This window comes from Somniosus microcephalus, chromosome 12 (assembly GCF_052327205.1).
Source record: "Somniosus microcephalus isolate GS21.2 chromosome 12, FLI_Smic_1.0, whole genome shotgun sequence".
Lineage (NCBI taxonomy): Eukaryota > Metazoa > Chordata > Chondrichthyes > Squaliformes > Somniosidae > Somniosus > Somniosus microcephalus.
Window position 1 is genome coordinate 140,166,696 of NC_140998.1, and position 21,696 is coordinate 140,188,391.

The 21,696-nt window shown below is 47.2% G+C and overlaps 1 protein-coding gene across 5 annotated transcripts in view; it reads left to right on the forward strand.

The window, feature by feature from the left end:
- pcnx1 (pecanex 1) overlaps positions 1–21,696 on the forward strand; it is a 372,844-nt gene that overhangs the window by 335,602 nt on the left and 15,546 nt on the right. For all 5 annotated transcript variants that reach the window (XM_086003620.1, XM_086003621.1, XM_086003623.1 and 2 more), the window contains 4 exons: positions 6,358–6,588; positions 9,290–9,564; positions 13,664–13,863; positions 19,926–20,362. In XM_086003620.1, coding sequence (XP_085859746.1) covers positions 6,358–6,588; positions 9,290–9,564; positions 13,664–13,863; positions 19,926–20,362 — 1,143 coding nt within the window. The remainder of the gene's footprint in view (positions 1–6,357; positions 6,589–9,289; positions 9,565–13,663; positions 13,864–19,925; positions 20,363–21,696) is intronic.

Below are 21,696 nucleotides of genomic sequence, written 5' to 3' on the forward strand. Positions count from 1 at the left end.
CCCCGTCGACGCTGCTCGGCCTTTTCTGTGCCGTTGGTCGGCTCCAGCCGCCGCTGTCCGGGAAGGGTCTGCGCTGTATCTGTTGCCAGTCTGTTGCTGGATCGTTGTGGCTGGAGAACCAAGCCCAGCTCTCAACAGCCTCCCCTGCGATGTTCACTCTCTGCCGGATGACTGGGCGGTTGCTCGTGGTCGACGCCCGTGCTTCTGGCCTCGACTTTCTTCCACCGTCCTCCCGGAGCGAATCCTTGAAAGGAAATGCAGTTTCAGGTAGATTCGAATCGACCTCGTCGCCACTGTTGAATCCGTGATTCTTAAAGGATGATGTTTTCCAATAACTAGACGGAGGCTGTAAATTAACAATCAACAGGTGTTTACTGGAGGAGGGTAGTCTAAAGACTAACAGTACAGAGGCATGCTCAAGGCTTATATACAGGTGTGGTCACTGCCGGTACTACAGTATACAGGAGCTGTAAAAGTAGTTCTCTCTTAAAGGTACATACACTACACTCACCATTTGGATACTACTCTGATCTATCTTTCTTGGATCCAAAGTGTATGACTTCTTACTTTCCCACATTGAACTCCATCTGCCACAGCTTTGCCCACTCATTTAATCTATCAGTGTCCCTTTGTAACTTTCTTCTCCCATCTACACCACTTACTGTACCACTTAACTTAGAGCTATCACCAAACTTGGGTTTACAGCGCTCTATTCCTTCATCTAAGTCACTGATAAATATAGTGAAAAGCTGAGGCCCCATTACAGATCACTGGGGGACACCACTAGTCACATCCTGCCAATTGGAGTACATACCCATTATCCCTGCTCTCGCTCTCCTGCCTCCAAACAAATTCCCTACCCATGTCCTTTGACTGTTGGTATGTGGGCAAACAATTCTTCAAACAATTACTTAACTCTACAATAAAATAATCTTGTGGTTCCTACATGTTTGAGCACTCAGGCACGCTATAATGAAAATCTAACCTGAGAAGCTAGCCTATGTGACCGCTCCCCTCCCACTGCCCCCATTCTGTTCACAGTTTGAGGTTCACCAGAGGGAGGCCACAGTATCTCCCACAGGAAAGAAAGAAAATTGGGTGGGTTGTTCTGATTGGTCCGTGCAGCCCAGGGGTTTAGAGGAATTCTGTGATCAGACAGGTCGTCCGACCACCGGACAAGTGAATTCAAATGAACTTAAGATATACGGATAAATTACCCACTTATTTTGGAGGGTAGGGGAGGGGGACATTTCTGTAAGTTCCAAGCACGATTAAGGTATCACTAAATCAATACCAACAATATACAACAGGGCTCAATTTACCTTGTCCTAATTAATCCATGATTTACACAGCGATGTTGCAGTTATCTACACTTTACTGCACACTGTTCTCCACATAATAGATACAGCTGTCTGCAGTGAAACATGGAGGTACAGGATAATTGCCGATTTATATTGGCTTGTAACTCTTCTGGGGCCTGACATCAAGTTTACTGAATAAATCCTTTGGTGTGTGAGTGGACAATATTTTAGCCACACAACATGGATGTACTCCATCGAGCTGTACTGAGATGTTGGCCCCGATTTTCTGCCAGCCGTCGGGTGGCTTTTCAGCTGGCCGGGGGCCGAAAAAGGGGGTCGCGACCACCCCCCCACCCCCCAACCTGATTCCCCGCCCCGTCTGACTTTCGGACCGCCGTTTCTCCGCGACCCGATTCAGTCCCGCCCGCTGCTGGCGGGACTGGCCGTTGGAACACTAATTACCAATTATTACCATGTTTAAGCCGATTTTCAGGGGCCGTTGCGATTTTGTGGGGTTCCCCATGCTAAATACGCCTGCAGGGAACCCCGCTGATGAAACCTGGCGTGAAGCTTGCCGGCTTGCTTGCTCTCAGCTGCAGGTCATTCGGGAAAGCTGCGATTTAAAGGGACAGCATTTTTATGGTGAAGGACCTTGTTGCTGCAGGCTTGGGGCTACTTCTTCAAGGCTTAGGCACAGCTGTGGAAGGTTGGAGCCTCACACACTTCTCCAATGTGATCTCCTGGGAAGCCCCTCTCGCCACCCTCACTCAGCGCTTCCTCAGGAGGCATCTACGAGAAGCATGGGACGCCTTTTTTCTCCTTCCCTTCTTGCCATTAGAGGATCTCCAGCAGCAGAGGCGGCAGCAGCAGAACCAGGAACAGCAGGATGAGCACCAGGAGCACCAGGCTGCTGCTCACTCACCTGAAGCTGCACAGGCCAGAAGGGGCCAACGCTTGGAAGTGGCTTGAGAGCACCTTGCTGCGCTTTAGGGGGCCATGGGGACCCGTTTCTGCACTGGCAGTCCTACTCAGAAGGACTTCCATGAAGGTCTGGTTTCTCTGTTCAATAGATGGCCAACGCTGCTCAAGAGATGTCATTCTCTTATGAGCACTCACCATGTTTTCCGTACCCTGGCGAGTTATCTCCTCCATGGAGGTTGCCAACCTTTTCATGGTGATGCGTTCATGCGCCAATGACTCCACAAAGGCTCTGCTCATGGTCGCTATGGACCCCTCCATTCGCTCCACACTCGCAGCAACCCTGGAGACAAAACCTGCCAGAGACTCCTGCATCTGTGCATGGAGATCCATCACCTCTTCTCTTGCGGATGGACCCAGAGGCAGAGGGTCGACATGCAGCACAGCTGAGCTGAGCTGGCAGAGTCCTGCGCCCTCCGACGAGGACTCTCCACTGCTGTCCCTGTCTCCAGAATCTGCTGAGGCTCACTTGTGAGCTGTGAAACACCAGGTGACAACACTACTCTATGTCCCGAAGGTCCCCCCGAGGTGTGAGTGCCTGCGCTGGTGCTGGGTGCGTTTACTTCTGCTGACGCTGCGCCCTCAGAGGTTGGAGCTTCCTCTGAGGAGTCTGGCTGCACAGCCTCTTCCTCCTCCACAGTGGGGACGGGGGCTCTGGATGGTCCTGTGGGGGAGTAGAGGAAGGAGTTAAGAGATGTGATGCCAAGGTTACATGCACATTTGAGTTGACATCTGCTGACACCTGCATCCATGCAGCCTTGGTCTCAGTGGGAGGCCTCTTCGTGCCTGACCTAGGGAAGAGGACCTCCCTGTGGGCCCTAACCCCGTCCAATAATGCCTGCAGTGAAACTTTGTTGAATTTGGAGGCAGCTCGGGGTCTGGCACTGGCCACAGCTGCTGCAGGCTCCTCTGCCTTCCTGTATGGTTCGTTTGGAAGCCTTCAGAGGATGCAGTGCTTGCTATGGACCTTGAAAGCACCACGAATGATGACATCATACTGTGGGGCTTTCTGACTAGAAATGGACAATTAGCAAGGCTGCCCACACGCTGGGAATTAATTGGCCACTTGAGGGAAAATTGCGTGGAGCTGGCTGACATTCTTTTGTGTGTCAGAACCCCACATTCGGGGAAACCCGACCATTTCCCACACAATCCACAAAATCGGGCCCATTATGTTGCAACTTTTGCAGAGTTCAGCCCCTAGTTCCCAGTAATCATTTGGAGGAATTGCAGTTGCCTGTATTTGAAATTCATGTCTCTGGAAGAGTTGCAGGCTCTCACTGGAGTGCGTTAAGTTAAGCATCGATGAATGTGCTAGGTTTGGTTAAATATTTTTAAACTGATTCACATAATAGACACAGTAAGGAGATCTGCAATTCACTACAAAGTTTTACGCATTGAAGCATTAACTGTGTCCACTACTCAACGTTTCCCGGTATACTTTCCGTTGTAGTAAAATGTTTTAAAAGATGGTTGTGCCTGTTTGCAACACCAGATTTCTGACACACCCAGTAGTTTATCTGGAATGTATAATTAGATCCTGCCTGCCTGAGGAATCAAGTACTTTGCAAAGTGTAATTTGAGCCATTCATTCTGACTGCCAGGCTCCAGACAGAGCTCCCAGAGAACAGACAGGACTCGCCTTCGTGGGTTAGGATCTCCTCTTCCACCTCGCCCCCGCAAACAAGTTCCTGACTTACCCCCACACCCACCCAAGTCCCTGACTTACCCCCACACCCACCCAAGTCCCTGACTTACCCCCACACCCACCCAAAGTTCCTGACCTTCCACCTTCTCCCCTTGCCCGAGTTCCTGACCTCCTCCTCTCCACCCCCCCCGTTCTTGACCTTCTGCCCCCACCCCCGAGTTCCTGACCTTCTCCACCTGCCCAAGTTCCTGACCCCCGCCCCCCCAAACCTCCCAGTCGAGTGTTTATGTGTGGGTCACGGATTGTTAACAGATTTATTGGGTATGGAGTGAATCGTGATAATGTCATGACTTCCGGATTTCATCCAGTCCAATGATGTCACTTGCCACACACGCACCGTGCTTTCCGCAAAATCATCCAGGTCTAGGAGGAGGCGAGGGAGAACATGGTGTGGGTGTAAAGGGGGTGGGGTTGGAAGAACGTGGTCTGCCTTCCCATCTGGATCACATTCTCGCTCTCATGCCCCCACCCTTTAGACCTGGATCACGTTCTTCCCCCATCCCCACTGTTCTCTGCGTACTCTTCTCCCCCCGAGTTCCTGAACATCTCTCCACCCGAGCTCCTGACCTCCTCTCCTTCCCTCGCCCCCCCCACCCCCAGCTCCTCTGCTCTCCCACTTCGATCCTCTCTCCCTCCCCCCTCCGATCCTCTGCCCCCAACCCCAGCCACCAACTAATTCCCTGACCACCTCCGCACGGAGCCGAGGAAAGCCTGATCCACGGTGCAGGCCGCAACTACGGCACCGTTGGGCACTGTGCATGCGCGGCTCTGGTATACCGCGCGCATGCACAGATAGCCGTAAAGGTGTTTGTGCAAATAATCACTGCGTTACAAGATTTACTTAAAGCATAATAATGTTCTGGGCAGCAGGCAACATTTTAGCCAAGCTTTTCAAACCTCCCACCAGGTTCCTTACTGTAATTAACCAATAACCCTGAATCCAATTTATTAGCAAAAATGTATTCTGTCCTTTACTGTACAATTCATTTATTTGTGCTTTCTTTGAAGCCATTATTGTTTTATGGGATTCGAATGATGGTGTAAATGGTGCTAAATATGTTGGAAAAAAAGTTTACGAAGGCATTAATTTGGGTGACTTTCTTCACCCTTATAAAATTCAGGAACCCTGAACCTCCATAAAACAGAAACTTAACTGGACCAGCCACATAAATACTGTGGCAACAAGAACAGGTCAGAGGCTGGGTATTCTGCGGCGAGTGTCTCACCTCCTGACTCCCCAAAGCCTTTCCACCATCTACAAGGCACAAGTCAGGAGTGTAATGGAATACTCTCCACTTGCCTGGATGAGTGCAGCTCCAACAACACTCACGAAGCTCGACACCATCCAGGACAAAGCAGCCCGCTTGATTGGCACCCCATCCACCACCTTAAACACTCACTCCCTCCACCACCGGCGCACCGTGGCTGCAGTGCGTACCATCTACAAGATGCACTGCAGCAACTCACCAAGGCTTCTTCGGCAGCACCTCCCAAACCCGTGACCTCTTCCACCTAGAAGGACAAGGGCAACAGGCGCATGGGAACACCACCACCTCCAAGTTCCCCTCCAAGTCACACACCATCCTGACTTAGAAGTATATCGCCGATCCTTCATCGTCGCTGGGTCAAAATCCTGGAACTCCCTCCCTAACAGCACTGTGGGAGTACCATCACGACACGGACTGCAGCGATTCAAGAAGGCGGCTCACCACCACCTTCTCAAGGGCAACTAGGGATGGGCAATAAAAACGCCCTGATCCCATAAATGCATTTAAAAAAAAGCTCCATAAAACAATTGCAATTAATTACTTTTAATGTATGGGTACTCTATTTTCATGATTTTTAAAAGTATGTTTGAGCTTTTGGAGAGTAGAACAAGTACATTTTGTTCAAGGTGACTTCCATATTGTCTATTCAAAAGAAAATTGAGAAAAAATAAACCTTGATTAAAATATTGTAGGCCTTTCTAAGGGAGGAACTCATTATATCCCAGAATGTCTCAATTGATTAGGATGGAGGCCACTACTTTCTTAGCATGTTCTTATGGGAGTAGGTACATCCAGAATGGCTCCCAGGCTGGTCTGAAGTCACAACTCCCATTGCAGTCAATGGAGCCACTATGGGCCACACAAAGCACCACACTGTCTGTTACTAGACTAGTGGGCCTCCATTGAAGAAGAAGAAAACATTTTTTTAAACATGAAGGCTTATAATTTTTGAAAGGAAAATGGAGAACAAAACAGTAGCCTTCTTGAACTTGGCTGCTCCTTTCAGTCCTAGCCCCATTTCTAACCAGGCAGTATTTTAGTTTTATAAATTCAATGATTTGCAAAACCTTTTTCCTTAAGTTCGGTCTGTTTATGTCTTCAGGATCACTTCACCTCACCCGATGAATATGATGATCCGGCGGTGTTGTTCGATGCCATAACATCCCATGAGCAGAACTTGGTCATAGCTCACGAAGGAGACCCAGCCTGGCGAAGTGCTGTGCTCTCCAACTCGCCCTCGTTGTTGGCTCTGCGACATGTTATGGATGACGGGACCAATGAATATAAAATCATCATGCTGAACAAGCGATATCTCAGCTTCCGAGTCATTAAGGTACATTGCTCTAAGGTTGCATTATTATATCTGCTTGGATCACTGGGCGTTATACAACCACAGAGGTTTGGTGCACATAGTATAGCACTGCCCAGTAAGTCCGTTTCAATCTATATAGCCTACTGATTTTCAGTTTCACACATTAGTGTGTAGCATTTACACAGGTGCACCACGGGACCCTGCTGGTAACCCACATAATAGCAAGTAGCTCATGAAGTTCGCAGCTGCCATTAAATAGTTTTTAATTGTATTTTATGGTCAAAGTTACCAGTTTATTAAACTATAGCCTATATGAGATTCATCTCTCCTGTGGAGACAGAGACTGTGATTGTGCTGCCCTTCACCTGGTATGGTGTAAGTGGTATATCTGTAAGGAAACCTCGGAGTAAAGTAATGACCATTAAATCAGTGGTCCTCAATAACCAGCAAACCGGTGGCTCTTGGTGATCAGTGACTTGGGACTCAGCATTCGCCTGGAGTTGTGTCATGTTTGCAGAAGTGGTCCTGGAGGAGGCAGGCTCAAACCTGGCCCACAACCTCCAAATGTTGTTCTCCCCCGTTTACTCTTCTCCCTGCCACTGCGCTGAATCAAGACTGGAGACTTGCGATTCCCATTGCTAAAAGGGAAGGAATCTGGCTCTGGGTTCATATTTAACAGGCAGCTTGTGAAAGCCACAAAAAGGTGATGCAGTCAGCCCTCCAAAGGCCAGATTTATATCAGAGAGTGCTGCTGAAGACAGTATTACTCCTAGTTTGCCATTGTCAGTGCTTCGAGTAATGTAAAACCGCCTTAAGATTCAAACCAATTTGGAGTCTTGGCGAATTATTGGATGTGAGAGTTTCAGTATATTTTTTTTAAAAGATGCCTATGTCCCCACTGATCCAGCCCTCCCTGGCAATGGTTTTATCCCTAAGTTATATTATAAGTTGCAGCCCAGTCTTTGGGAGAGTGAACTAAGTGTGACACTCTCTCGCATTCATGTTTGTAATGTGCAGTGGGTCTTCCTGCACATCAGCTGCACTGTGGAGGCCACCATTCCTCGCTTACACAAACTGACTGTGACATTTTGGCCAGTATGTATGTACATAGTAGAGACGTCATGACAATCACTACAGAGGAGATAGTAGCATGCGTAATGACTTTGTGCCATCGTGTCACAACCAAAGTATGGTGCTGTCGAGCAGCTGGTTTACTGGCCCCAGGAAGACCCTGTAGAAAAAATTGGATCTTCCTTTATGCCTGTCTTAAAACATCTGATAAATTTATTTTGATGTAGTCACCAGCTGCATGAGATCCGAGCTACGGGATCTGGCAACTGAAGGTTAATATAAAATCAGTGCTGCTTTCACTGTTGCCTTTGTCTATAATCTCCTCCAGCCCTACAACCCTCCTCCATTTCTGACCTCTTGAGCATCCCCGATTTTAATCATTCCACTATTGGCGGCCGTGCCTTCAGCTGCCAATGCCCTAAGCTCTGGAATTCCCTCCCTAAACCTCTCTGCCTCTCTTTCCTCCTTTTAAGATGTTCCTTAAAACCTACCTCTTCCTGCCCTAATATCTCCTTATGTGGCTCAGTGTCAAATTTTGTTTGATAATTCTCCTGTGAAGGGCCTTTGGACGTTTTACTATGTTAAAGGTGCTGTATAAATACAAGTTGTTGTCGAGGACTAACTGATCAGCAAGCGTATCAGTTCCCATGTATCAGTCAAAGTATCTGGGGAACTACTGCTTGGAAGGTCAAGGAAATCAGGGCCTGTTATTTCTCCTGTTTGCCTATGAGGAGTCCCTCCTATGTAAAGAGATGGTAGTCCTCTGAACTGACAGGACAATCTCCACCCAATCCAGTACCCATTTAAACACTATGAAAAAGCAGAATAAGGGGCTCTATCATTTTTAAAGGTTTTTACCTGCTCTTTCTGGGGTAGCCAGTTTGGAAATTGAAATGGAGGTTAGTTGAGAGCTTCCTGGTGGGGGGGGGAAATAACATTTACTTTTTGAACTTTAATAGGAAAAGACAGAAGTTGGGCATCCCACGTGTTCACAGTGCAGTGTCCAACGCTCTTTGATATGATCTGCACAGCCTGTGTAGTCTTGCTGCAACCTACAGCTCTAAGAACTTCTTTCATTTCAGTAAATCACCACGAGCATTTGAATTTTGATGGGTTCCTTTAAATAATTTTTTTTTAAATTGAGCATATGACAGATACAGCCTAGTTTCCTTGGGCTGATGGTGGTTTCAGCCAGTTAGACTCAAACTGATATGTCACTAATGAAGACTTGTCACAATGCTGGAGAATCCATTGAGCATAAGTGATGCCACTTGCTGATGTAAGCTGACTTTCACACTGTGCCAGTAGATATTGAGAGAGTCCGGTAATACTAGCTGCACATCCTTGGAGGTTCTGACTACCCTTGAATCTTGCATCAACAGTTCCGCTACCACTTGTATGTGCATATGCTTTCATGTAGGTGTTTTGAGATACAGGACATGGAAAGTTGTGCTGTATATTTAATGGCACTCATATCACAAGAGCCACTTTGACAGTCAAAAATGAGATGCTGACTTTGCGCCACAAGCCAAGTGCAACATCAGCATCAGACCCTAAAGCTAAAGTGACAGAATTGGAGAAAAATACAACCGTATTTAATGAGTGATCTCTCTGCTCTAGTTTTTCACACTCTGTCCATGTCTGTGTGCAGGTGAACAAAGAATGTGTCCGCGGATTGTGGGCCGGACAGCAGCAGGAGCTGGTCTTCCTGCGAAACCGCAACCCAGAACGAGGAAGTATCCAAAACGCAAAGCAAGCCTTAAGGAACATGATAAACTCTTCGTGTGACCAGCCAATTGGTTACCCGATTTATGTTTCTCCACTCACAACATCCTACTCCGATACACATGAGCAGCTAAAAACTATCCTGGGAGGACCCATAAGTATCACAAACATAAGGAATTTCATTGTGTCAACGTGGCACAGGTGAGAGTCATTGCAACTCAAAAAATGTAACTTTAAAAAAACAAAAAAACATTTAACATAATTTTATTCAGCATCTGAAAACATCACTTAATACATAAGTGACAAAACTCAGAGTGTGTTATTGATGATGGATGCAGGAGTTGTATAGAAGATTGTATCCAATCAAAGCTGACCTTACCTCTGCTTGGGTTTGATAAATATTTGTTTTTAATTTTCAGGTTTTACTCCACATCCACCATGTTGTCCCTGACCTGGAAATGCTTGGTACTTGTAGTGGTTGCCTGAAGTGAGAATATGTGGCATCCCTCACTTTGATGAGCACACACACATTCACCAAGAGATTCCTCTGCTAATGCTCTTTGATTACAATAATGCTGGTTCCCTCTCAATGTGCTGCCTCTTTTGTACAGTCCAAACCTGTTCACAACAGGTGTGAAGATATTGTAGCGGTTCGTGTAGATCGCCACTAAATAAGAGAGTTTGACTTCGACGAACTATAAATAAGTTGTTTATTTACAGGAACAGGCTAATTACAGCAGGTAAGATAGCAGGTAAGATGGCTGACTGTAGGAGCACCGTGGTGTAGGTCTTGTCCCAGCGGGGACTCCACGAGGACTGAGTTCGCAGTCCTGTGGGGAGCGTGATGATGTCATCGCGTTTGTGTTGTGACGTCATCACGCCGTTCGTATTTCCCGCGCTTAGGGCGTCACGTGATGCGCGTCGTTGCGTCGCTGGCCGTTGAGGCCGAAGTCGGGAGGCCAGGCTGTGCCGGTGCTTGCTGCGGGAGCGGAAGATCGCGTCACTCCCGTCGGCTGGCCGTTGAGGCCGAAGACGCTAGGCTGGGCTGTGCCGGTGCACGCACATCACGTTGAACGTGACGTGACGTCAGCGCGCTAGGGCGCGTCTTAAAGGGGCAATGGCCCCAAAGGTAAGTTAAAAGGGCAACGGCCCCAAAAGGTAAGTTAAACATACAGTAAGGTAAGTTAAAGGGAATTATGTGTCTCAATGTAAGGGACAACCAGTGGTACTGCCACATAGGCACCCCCAGAATTCGCTTTAACGAAAGTCCAAGGATGAGATGGTCTGACGAGCTGGTGGTCACGGCGGTCGTGCTGTCTCGACTTGGTAGGCGAGGTATGAAGATGCTGCTCGTGAGCGGATCCTTACGCGCGTCGTGGCGAATAAAATGTATCCGTCAGGCGAAGGACCGTGGAGACGTGCGAAACAGCAGGCCTTGTCAGAGTGACGGGCAGGTTGGGCGGACGCGGGCGATGTCTCCGTTGATGTTGAAACAAGTCCTTGTTCCGACGAAATCTGCAGGAACGCCGACGGGCGCTCCAGGAGGACTTGACTGGTGAGGTCGGTGAACTCGCCGACAGGTGAGCGAAACCTTTGGGAGGCTGGAACGCACGGAACGGTGCGTGCCATAGTGCTACGACGATAACACAACGGAGGGTGAAGAGTTGCTGCGTTGATCTGTGATCGGTGAGGCTAGCAACTTTCACGTGGCTGATCGCGGCCGCAGGATGCCCGTTGGACCCGTCCTCGGTGTGTGCAACTTCAGTAGACGTTTCCGTTTGTTAAAGGGAAAACTGGATAAAGGGCAGCAACGGTCCAGGTTGTTGTTGCTTTCAGGAGGGGTAACTCTGGAGGGCGTCAACACTTGTAACAGTTGTAGATTTAGGAGAAAACAGCCGGGAGGGCGGCACGCTTTTTGTTCACGCCGAATCGTGTAGTAGGTAACACAACCAGCAGGCTGAAGGGCTGGTGCGTCGTCGGCGGGGAAAGAGTCGTCGGTGTTCACGAGGGATGGGTTCTCATGGTTCGCGAGGGATGGGTCCTCGTGTTTTGCGGGGGTGAGTCCTCGTGGTATCCCCGCGGGGCGCGCTCCGATTTTGTGGGCCCAAACATGCTGTACCCCGCGCTTGGAGAGATGTATACTTGCTGTTGCTTTGGACGTAGAGGCGGACGATCCGTGTGGCGGTAGAAGAGTCGAATACGGAGACCATGAGCACGTGCGTGGTCTGTGCCGCATCGATGTTCTCGGCGAACAGGGCTTCTACCTGCATAAAGCACGAGGGAGACCGTGGCTCCCTGGATTGCGGTAGCGACAGCAGAACGGCTGATGCTTCCATAGCGTGCTTCGTTTGTGAAAGACGTTCACAAACCCACCAATTGTAGCGCTGGTGGATGACGGTTGCCGTTGGTCGTGCTCTACCTCTGTGAAATCGTTCATGAAAAACGGGCTCACCTCCAAGCTGCGCTTCCGTTGCGAAGACGTTCGCAAAGACGGGGTCGCTTGTGGTGGAATCGGTGTTAGGTGGTTGCTGTTCTGTGGTTGTTCGTCGGTTGTGCGTTGGTCGTTTTGTGGGAAGACGAGGGTCAGGCTGCGCGTTGCTACCGTGAAAATCGTTCACGGATACGGGTTCACCAATTGTAGTGTTGGAATTGATGAGCTCCCGTACTCACGTCGTAGGGTCACCAATGTAGCGGTTCGTGTAGATCGCCACTAAATAAGAGAGTTTGACTTTGACGAACTATAAATAAAGTTGTTTATTTACAGGAACAGGCTAATTACATCAGGTAAGATAGCAGGTAAGATGGCTGACTGTAGGAGCACCGTGGTGTAGGTCTTGTCCCAGCGGGGACTCCACGAGGACTGACTTCGCAGTCCTGTGGGGAGCGTGATGACGTCATCGCGTTTGTGTTGTGACGTCATCACGCCGTTCGCGTTTCCCGCGCTTAGGGCGTCACGTGATGCGCGTTGTTGCGTCGCTGGCCATTGAGGCCGAAGTCGGGAGGCCGGGCTGTGCCGGTGCTTGCCGCGGGAACGGAAGATCGCGTCACTCCCGTCGGCTGGCCGTTGAGGCCGAAGACGCTAGGCCGGGCTGTGCCGGTGCTTGCCGCGGGAGCGGAGGATTGCGTCGTTGCCGTTGAGGCCGAAGACGCTAGGCCGGGCTGTGCCGGCGCACGCACATCACGTTGAACGTGACGTGACGTCAGCGCGCTAGGGCGCGTCTTAAAGGGGCAATGGCCCCAACAGGTAAGTTAAAGGGCAACGGCCCCAAAAGGTAAGTTAAACATACAGTAAGGTAAGTTAAAGGGAATTATGTGTCTCAATGTAAGGGACAACCAGTGGTACCGCCACAATATGTTTAATTACCGGGAACAAAATTGACAGCAATTTAAGGGATAGTATTGATTGCAGAAGTATTTTTTTTCAAGTGAATATATTTTGGGAACTGTGTGACTCACTGGGTTAGAAAACTTTCAGTTTTGAGACCTGGGTTTGAGTGCGACCCAGACTGATGAGATGAAATCTCTTTCTCTCTTTGCTAACTAGGAACTGAGTGATATGAACCCATAGTGAGCATGGTCTGGTAGAGGTACACATTGCTACCAGTGTTTCAGTGCAAAACTGGCAATGTAACTTCGTGCACTCCTCTGATAGGGCTACGGTACTGTGTTCTAACAAGTGTAAAGGGGGACCTTTACTGTGTGTCCAGCCTGTGTGTACCCAACCTGAGAGTTTTAAGTACCTTAAGTTTGCAGTCATGAATAGCATTAATAAAATATTTTGCATTCATATTAAAGGTGTGTTAATATTTGTCTAATTGGGCAAATATTTGTGGTACTGGGCACAAGCCTCAGGTAAGGAAAGGAGGGAAATGCAGAAGCTGGTTCTAAGGCAGATGGTTTTAATTAGAAGCCAGTTTGCTGTACAGAAGGTGTGTGTCCAATTGTATCGTCACTTTTTACATTGTGTCACAAACAGGTGCAGAACTGGTTTCCAGTGAGAACAGGTGGAAGAACATAAAGGCTAGAGTAAAAACTACACATTGCAATGTTAGACGAGGGGACAGCTGAAATAGCCATCAAGCTGTACAGTAGTTTTTCTCTGCTCAGGACCTGCACAGGTGCCTCAGTTGAGACTGGGGGTATCCATGTGTTGGGAGTTATGGGAAAGAGCACATTATGCTGCCCTAGTCTGCCGCTACCCTGCAGTATAGTGCTCCCTGTCACTCGGTGTCATGCTCTTGTTTAACAATCTCTACACAAGTATCCACAGACTCTAACTGATTGTAACTATTCTCTTCAGGTTACGGAAAGGATGTGGTGCCGGTTGTAACAGTGGTGGAAATATTGAGGATTCAGATGCGGGTGGAGTCTCCAGTGCCAGTAATAATGTGACTGCAAATGAGTCCCAAAGTAGTACTTCCCACGGAGGCTCTGGACCAGCTGGATACGGGCCTGGAGCAGGTCTCCAGCCTGCAGTCACAACTAACCCACCCATATTGGGTAAGGTTATGTTATTTTGTAATATACTTGAGCACTTTTTTTTAAGCTAGCTTCATAATTATAATAAAAGTGCCATCAGTAAAAGTCCTAGACTCAGTCACTGCACCATTTAACTAAAAATATTAACTGTGATGGGAGTCCAATTTCCTCAGATAGCTCACTGCTTAACACAGGCTGTCAAAGGAAACTGAACTCCCGAGACGTTTCAGAAGCTCTTTACTTGATTCAGCTAAATTTCAAAGGCAAATGTTCACTGATGTTCAAAAGGTGTTTATGGCAAATTTGAAACAGTTCTGTCTTGCATTGGTCTGATAGCTGTCCCTTTAAATCAGGCATGATATATTAAAAATGCTACCTTTACTGCACCAGCCTGTACTGTTCGATGTGTTTCAAAATTTATTTTTCAGTCTTGGGTGTTCGCTTTGGCTCAGTTCTCTGAGTCAGAAGGTTGTGGGTTCAAGTCCCACTCCAGGGGCGTGAGCACAAAATCTAGACTGACACTCCAGTACAGTACTGAGGGAGTGCTGCACGGTTGCAGGTGCCGTCTTTCAGAGGAGATGTTAAGCCCAGGCCCTGACTGCCCCCTCAGGTGGATGTAAAAGATCCCATGGCACTATTTCGTGGAAGACCAGGAGAGTTATCCCGGTGTCCTGGCCAATATTTATCCTCAACAAAATCAAACAGATTATCTGGTCATTATCACATTTTTGTTTGTGGGACCTTGCTGTGCGCAAATTGGCTGCCGCATTTCTTGCATTACAACAGTGACTACAGGGACGCTTCTGCTGCTCAGAAAGGGAGGAAAAAGAGTGGGAGAGCAATAGTGGTAGGGGATTCTATCGTAAGGGGAACAGATAGGCGTTTCTGTGGCCGCAAACGTGACTCCAGGATGGTTTGTTGCCTCCCTGGGGCCAGGGTCATGGATGTCACTGAGCGGCTACAGGGCATTCTTAAGGGGGAGGGTGAGCAGGCAGAGGTCGTGGTCCACATTGGGACCAACGACATAGGTAGGAAGGGGGACGAGGTCCTGCATCAAGAATTTAGGGAGCTAGGTAGCAGATTAAAGAGCAGGACCTCAAAGGTTGTAATCTCTGGATTACTCCCAGTGCCACGTGCTAGTGAGTATAGGAATAGGAGGATAGAACAGATGAATGCGTGGCTAAAGAGTTGGTGCAGGAGGGAGGGTTTTAGTTTCCTGGATCACTGGGCCTGCTTCTGGGGAAGGTGGGACTTGTACAAGTCGGACGGGTTGCACCTGAACCAGAGCGGGACAAATATCCTTGCGGGGAGGTTTGCTAGCACTGTTGGGGGGGGGGGGGGGGGGGGGGGGTTTAAACTAACTTGGCAGGGGGATGGGATACAGAGGGGAGCTGAAATAGGGGGTGATGTGCTGCCAATTATAGAGAAAAAAAAGTCAGCTTGGTAGACAGGGCAAATATATAAGGGCAAGGCTGGATGGCATCTATTTTAATGCAAGGAGTCTTGCAAATAAGGTGGATGAACTGAAGGTGTTGATAAACACATGGGAGTACGATATTGTTGCTATCACGGAGACATGGTTGAGGGAGGGGCAAGACTGGCAGCTCAATATTCCGGGATACAGAATCTTCAGGCGAGACAGAGGGGGAGGGATAAGAGGAGGGGGTGTCGCAATATTAATTAAGGAATCAATTACTGCCATAAAGAGGGATGATATATTAGCAGGTTCCTCTAATGAGGCCATATGGGTGGAGCTTAAAAACAAAAAAGGGGGCAAGCACTTTGCTGGGAGTGTACTATAGGCCCCCAAACAGTCAGGGGAAGATGGAGGAACAGATATGTCGGCAAATCTCAGAAATATGCAAATAATAGGGTAATAATAATGGGGGATTTCAACTTCCCCAATATTAACTGGGATAGTCAGACTGTGAAAGGCTCAGAGGGTGTAGAATTCTTAAAGTGCATCCAGGAGAGCTTTTTGAGCCAGCATGTAGAAAGTCCTACAAGAGAGGGAGCGGTACTGGACCTAATTCTAGGGAATGTGGCCGGCAAAGTGGAAGAAGTGCTAGTAGGTGAGCACTTTGGTGACAGTGACCATAATATGGTGAGATTTAAGGTGGTCATGGAAAAGGACAGGGATGGGCCGGAAATAAAGGTTCTAAATTGGGGGAAGGCCGATTTTAATAGGATAAGGCAGGATCTGGCCAAAATGGACTGGGATCAGCTACTTGTAGGAAAATCCGCATCGGAGCAATGGGAGGCTTTCAGAAGGGAGATTGAGATCATACAATGGCAACATGTTCCCGTAAAGGTCAAGGGTGGTTCCAAAAACCACAGGGAACCTTGGATGTCAGGGGATATACGAGAATGGATTAGGAAAAAGAGGGCTTTTGGCAGATACAAAAGGCTAAAGATGGAGGAAGCCCTAGAGGAGTACAAAAAGTGCAGGGGGATACTTAAAAAAGAAATTAGGAGATCAAGGAGGGGCCATGAAATAACACTGGCGAGCAAAATAAAGGAAAACCCTAAGATGTTTTATAAGTATATTAAGGGCAAGAGGATAACTAGGGAAAAAATAGGGCCCATTAGGGACAAAAGTGGCAATCTGTGTGTGGAGCCGGAAGATGTAGGAGGAGTTCTAAATGAATTTTTTGCATCTGTTTTCACTATGGAGAAGGACGATGTAGACATAGAAATAGGGCGGGGGGACTGTGATATGCTCGAACATATTAACATCGAGAGGGAGGAGGTATTGGCGGTTTTAGCAGGCCTAAAAATGGATAAATCCCCAGGCCCGGACGAAATGTATCCCAGGCTGCTGTGTGAGGCAAAGGAAGAGATTGCGGGGGCTCTAACACACATATTCAGAACACCTCTGGCCACAGGGGATGTGCCAGAGGACTGGAGAACCGCTAATGTAGTTCCATTATTCAAGAAGGGGAGTAGGGAAAAACCGGGGAACTACAGGCCAGTGAGCCTAACATCAGTGGTGGGAAAATTATTGGAAAAAATTCTGAGGGACAAAATCAGTCTCCACTTGGAGAGGCAAGGATTAATCAGGGATAGTCAACATGGCTTTGTCAAGGGAAGATCATGTCTGACTAATTTGATTGAATTTTTTGAGGGGGTGACTAGGTGTGTGGATGAGGGTAGTGCATTGGATGTGGTATACATGGATTTCAGTAAGGCCTTCGATAAAGTCCCGCACAGGAGACTGGTCAAGAAGGTAAGAGCCCATGGAATCCAGGGTGCTTTGGCACGTTGGATACAAAACTGGCTTAGTGGCAGAAGGCAGAGGGTGATGGTCGAAGGTTGTTTTTGTGACTGGAAGCCTGTGGCCAGTGGGGTACCACAGGGATCGGTGCTGGGTCCCTTGCTGTTTGTGGTCTATATTAATGACTTGGATATGAATGTAAAAGGTATGATCAGTAAGTTCGCGGATGATACAAAAATTGGTAGGGTGGTAAATAGCGAGGAGGGTAGTCTCAGTCTGCAGGACGATATCGATGGGTTGGTCAGATGGGCGGAACAGTGGCAAATGGAATTTAACCCGGAAAAGTGCGAGGTGATGCACTTTGGGGGGACTAACAAGGCAAGGGAATACACAATGAATGGTAAGACCCTAGGCAAGACGGAGGGTCAGAGGGATCTGGGTGTGCAAGTACACAGATCCCTGAAGGTGGCGGAACAGGTGGATATGGTGGTAAAAAAGGCATATGGGATACTTGCCTTCATTAGCCGAGGCATAGAATATAAGAGCAAGGAGGTTATGATGGAGCTGTATAAAACACTGGTTAGGCCACAGCTGGAATACTATGTGCAGTTCTGGTCGCCACACTACAGGAAGGATGTGATAGCTTTGGAGAGGGTGCAGAGGAGATTCACCAGGATGCTACCAGGGCTGGAACGCTTCAGCTATGAAGAGAGACTGGGCAGATTGGGTTTGTTTTCCTTGGAGCAGAGGAGGCTGAGGGGGGACATGATTGAGGTGTACAAAATTATGAGGGGCATAGATAGGATGGATACTAAGGAGCTTTTTCCCTTGGTAGAAGGGTCAATAACTAGGGGGCACAGATTCAAGGTAAAGGGCGGGAGGTTTAGAGGGGATTTGAGAAAGAACTTTTCACCCAGAGGGTGGTTGGAGTCTGGAACTCACTGCCTGAAAGGGTTGTGGAGGCTGGAACCCTCAAAACATTCAAGACGCATTTGGATGAGCACTTGAAATGCCATAGCATACAAGGCTACGGACCAAATGTTGGAATATGGGATTAGATTAGACAGGGCGTGATGGCCGGCGCGGACATGATGGGCCGAAGGGCCTCTATCCGTGCTGTATAACTCTATGACTTCAAAAGTATTTAATTGGCTGTAAAGCGCTTTGGGATATCCTGAGGTCATGAAAAGTGCTATATAAAAGCAAGTCTTTCATTCCCAGTAATAGGCTTCAGAGGGAGTCAAACACTCAATTTTAATTATATATACCCCTGTACAGACTTTGTGATTGGTCTATTTATAGAAATGACAGCCTATTATTTTTGGAATAAGGCCAGCAGTTGTGAATTTTTAAGAAGCAAACTAAGATCAGTCCAGGAGGTGGGTCTGCATCCAATAAATGCCGAGTAGGTTTACCTAACTGCTGCAGCTTGTGAAGGAGATAAAGAGGGGAGTAGTTGTTTATAGAGGAACAGTTCAGTAAATAGGTTGCAACCTTTTGCTGTTTTCCTTTTCGAGGAAATAGATAAAATTCCTCGTGTAAATATCTACTTTAAATCTTGCTTACAGCGTGAATTTTCTGTACAAATTAACCTTGCTTCCTGTGCCATATTTTTACAACAAGAACATTGATACAGCACCTAGCGCAAAATAAAATCCCACAGTGCTGCATTAAGATGTAAGGAAAAACTGGCTGCCGAGCCTAAGGAAATATTAAGAGGGATGGTCAAAAGATTGGAAAAGAGGGTAGGTTTTCAAGAAGGATCCAAAAGGAGGAGAGGGAGGTGGTGAAGCAGAAGAGTTCAGGGAGGGAATTCCAGAGTGTGGGACCCAAGTGACTGAAGACACGGCCACAAATTATGGGACATAGAGGGAGGAGTCAAAAGAAAGGAGAGTCTGTGAGCTGTAGTGCTGCAGGAGGTTAAAGAGATTGAGAGGGGCAAGGCCATGGAGAGATTTAAAAATGTGGATGTGAATTTTAAATTTGAGGCATTGGAGGACGGGGACAAAATGTAGATCTTTTAATGGCGGCATTACAGTTTTCACGAAGGCTTCACCTTCTCTCAAAACCTCTCCACACCTGCCTCTTCTCCTTTTGGATCCTTCCTTAAAACTTACCTCTCGCCCAATCTTTTGATCACCCCTCTGATATTTTTTACCACTGAACAAGTGTAGTGTGGACGATTTCCAGGATGCATCAGTAGCATTTAAACTTCTCTCTCTCTCTCTCTTAAAATCTATTTGGATGGTTTTCAAAATTATTTGAAGAAAAGCTGCAGGACAAATTTTAAGAGATTTATTCAGTTAAAATTTATATTGAATGTTTTTTTTAAACGGAGGGTATGTCTGATACCTGTGAGCGAGAGACAGAGAGAAAAGATTTTAAAAATGAACGATTCTAATTACCCACTTTTTATAGTTTTAGATGGTGTTTGAATCATCCTCTTAATACTTCAGATTTCCTATAAAGCTGTGTGAGGGAAAGAATCCCAGAGTGTCTTTTCTCATCCTAATTTGAATTCTTTTCTGGGGGGTGGGATTGTTGAATTTTGAAAGCAAACAAAGCCTCTAATTGTCCCCTGCTTATCATCCACTCAACACCCTTTCTAGCATAGTTAAGTTTGAGTTTATTACTAGGCATACAAAAATCTAAAAATCCATTAGTTAAGGCACTATTCCAGGAGGGGGATTCTTTGAAATTATTTGTGACTAATTGTTGGCCAGAGTGATTTATTACAACACCAAGATTGTAAACACATTTCAGTTGTAATTTTAGCCATGCAAAGCTCAGTGGGTATCATAGTTTAAAAGTCATAATCCAGGTTGAGGTCTGTGGTATACAAAATGTTATTTGTTCTTGATTTCAACAGGCACCAGCCACAGCAGTCACTCAGTGCAATCCAGCCTCGTCAGACATTCCCCTGCACGTGCCTCAGTCGCCAGCCAGTCTTCATATCGATATAACAGCCGCCACTCTTCCTTACGGACATCTGCCACTGGCCTGGTGCCATGCCGTCGTTCATCCACTAGCCAGTTGTCTTTGCGAAACCTGCCCAGCTCAATCCAGTCCCGACTGTCTATGGTGAACCAGATAGAACCGTCGAGCCAGGCAGGCACTCTGAGTATACAGTGTGGCCTGCCTTCTTCCAGCAGCTCCAGCCAGAGCATTCCCGTCTGCAAACGCAACACACTGGCAGGACTTCTAGGAGCAGAAGGTGTCACCAGTGTAGACATTCAGCCAGGCAGCAACTCCAGCACAGCATTTAACACACCTGCCAAAAAGGATGAAATTAACTACAAAGTCCAGGTACACATTCATTAAGAAATGTTGTGTCCTCCACAAGCTGGAGATAAAATCACATGGCAGCAAGCATTTCCCGTCACATTCCCTCCATTCAAACGAGATGTATCTTTGAGCCACCCAAAGACAACACTAGAGCAGGGTATCTTCCAAATTAATCCCGGGGACCACAAGTGGCCTGTGAGCCTTAGGATCTGGCTGACAAAGCCCAAGCAGCTCTGTTCTGTTTGTGTTTATATTCTCACTTGCTGGTTTGTTGTGTTTGGGTTTTGTGAGCCTGAAGATTGGAAAGGGCTGTTTTTAGTGCTGTTGCCTCATTGATGGATAAATCTTAAATCAGAACAAGATCTTCTGGTATCTGCAGCTTGAAGTTAATGAGAACATTGATTTAACTGTTAGCGTGTGGCCCACAAGGCTCCAACGTCTACTCTTTAAGAGCTCAAGACAAAAAGCTGGGCTATGCCTGGTGTAGAGTGTTGGACTGATAGACTAGGCCCGCCTCGACAGACATCGTGCTCTTGTTCTGTCTCCCCCCACATCTTCCCAAAGTGGACAAAACTGCCAGTCTTAGTTGGGCCATCAGTCAGAGGGAGCAAAAGCCTCAGTACTCCCTACATTGTGGGTTAACATAGCAACATATATGTGTGGATATATCTGTCTGATCCATTTACAGCACAGTGTGTCTTGGGGAGAGGAGAGTAAAATGAAAACAAAGCAGCAAAAGAAGGCCCCTCAAAGATTCATTAAAGCCAGGAAGGCGGCAGGGAGTGTGTTTCCTGGTGCATATTTACTGCACTGAAGAGCAACTCTACATTTATCTATCCAGCTTAAACACTCTTCGTTATTCTTTCACTTCTGGGTCCCAGGTTTTACATGTAGCTCAGGAGATGGAGGCTTGTTGAAAGCTGTTTATGAATGAGAGATTATTTTAATTCTGGCAGTATTAGTACAGCTTACAAGAAACAGGAATCAATTTAAAGTAGTTCAGCGATTTAGCAACTTCAGCTGGGAGATGTCCCAGAGCAAGTGTGGAAAGTAGAAATGCTCAGTGAGTTTAACAATGGTCTCTACTGAGGCCGGGTCATTCCTTACCTGAATACCCATGACAAACCAGAGTGCTTCGGCTGCACGGTTTCAATATGGGAAACTAAAAGTTAAATACAAATAATTTTGTAGTTCAGAAATATTTCTGAACATTTTTGCCTACGTAACGAGTCACTGTGCTCTAAGTAATTTATTTTATGTGAAGTTTTTGAAAGATGTGATAAAACAGTTCGTAAAATGCAAATCTTGTGAAGTTTTCGTTCTGATTTTACGTTTGTGACTTGGCAGCAGCAGAA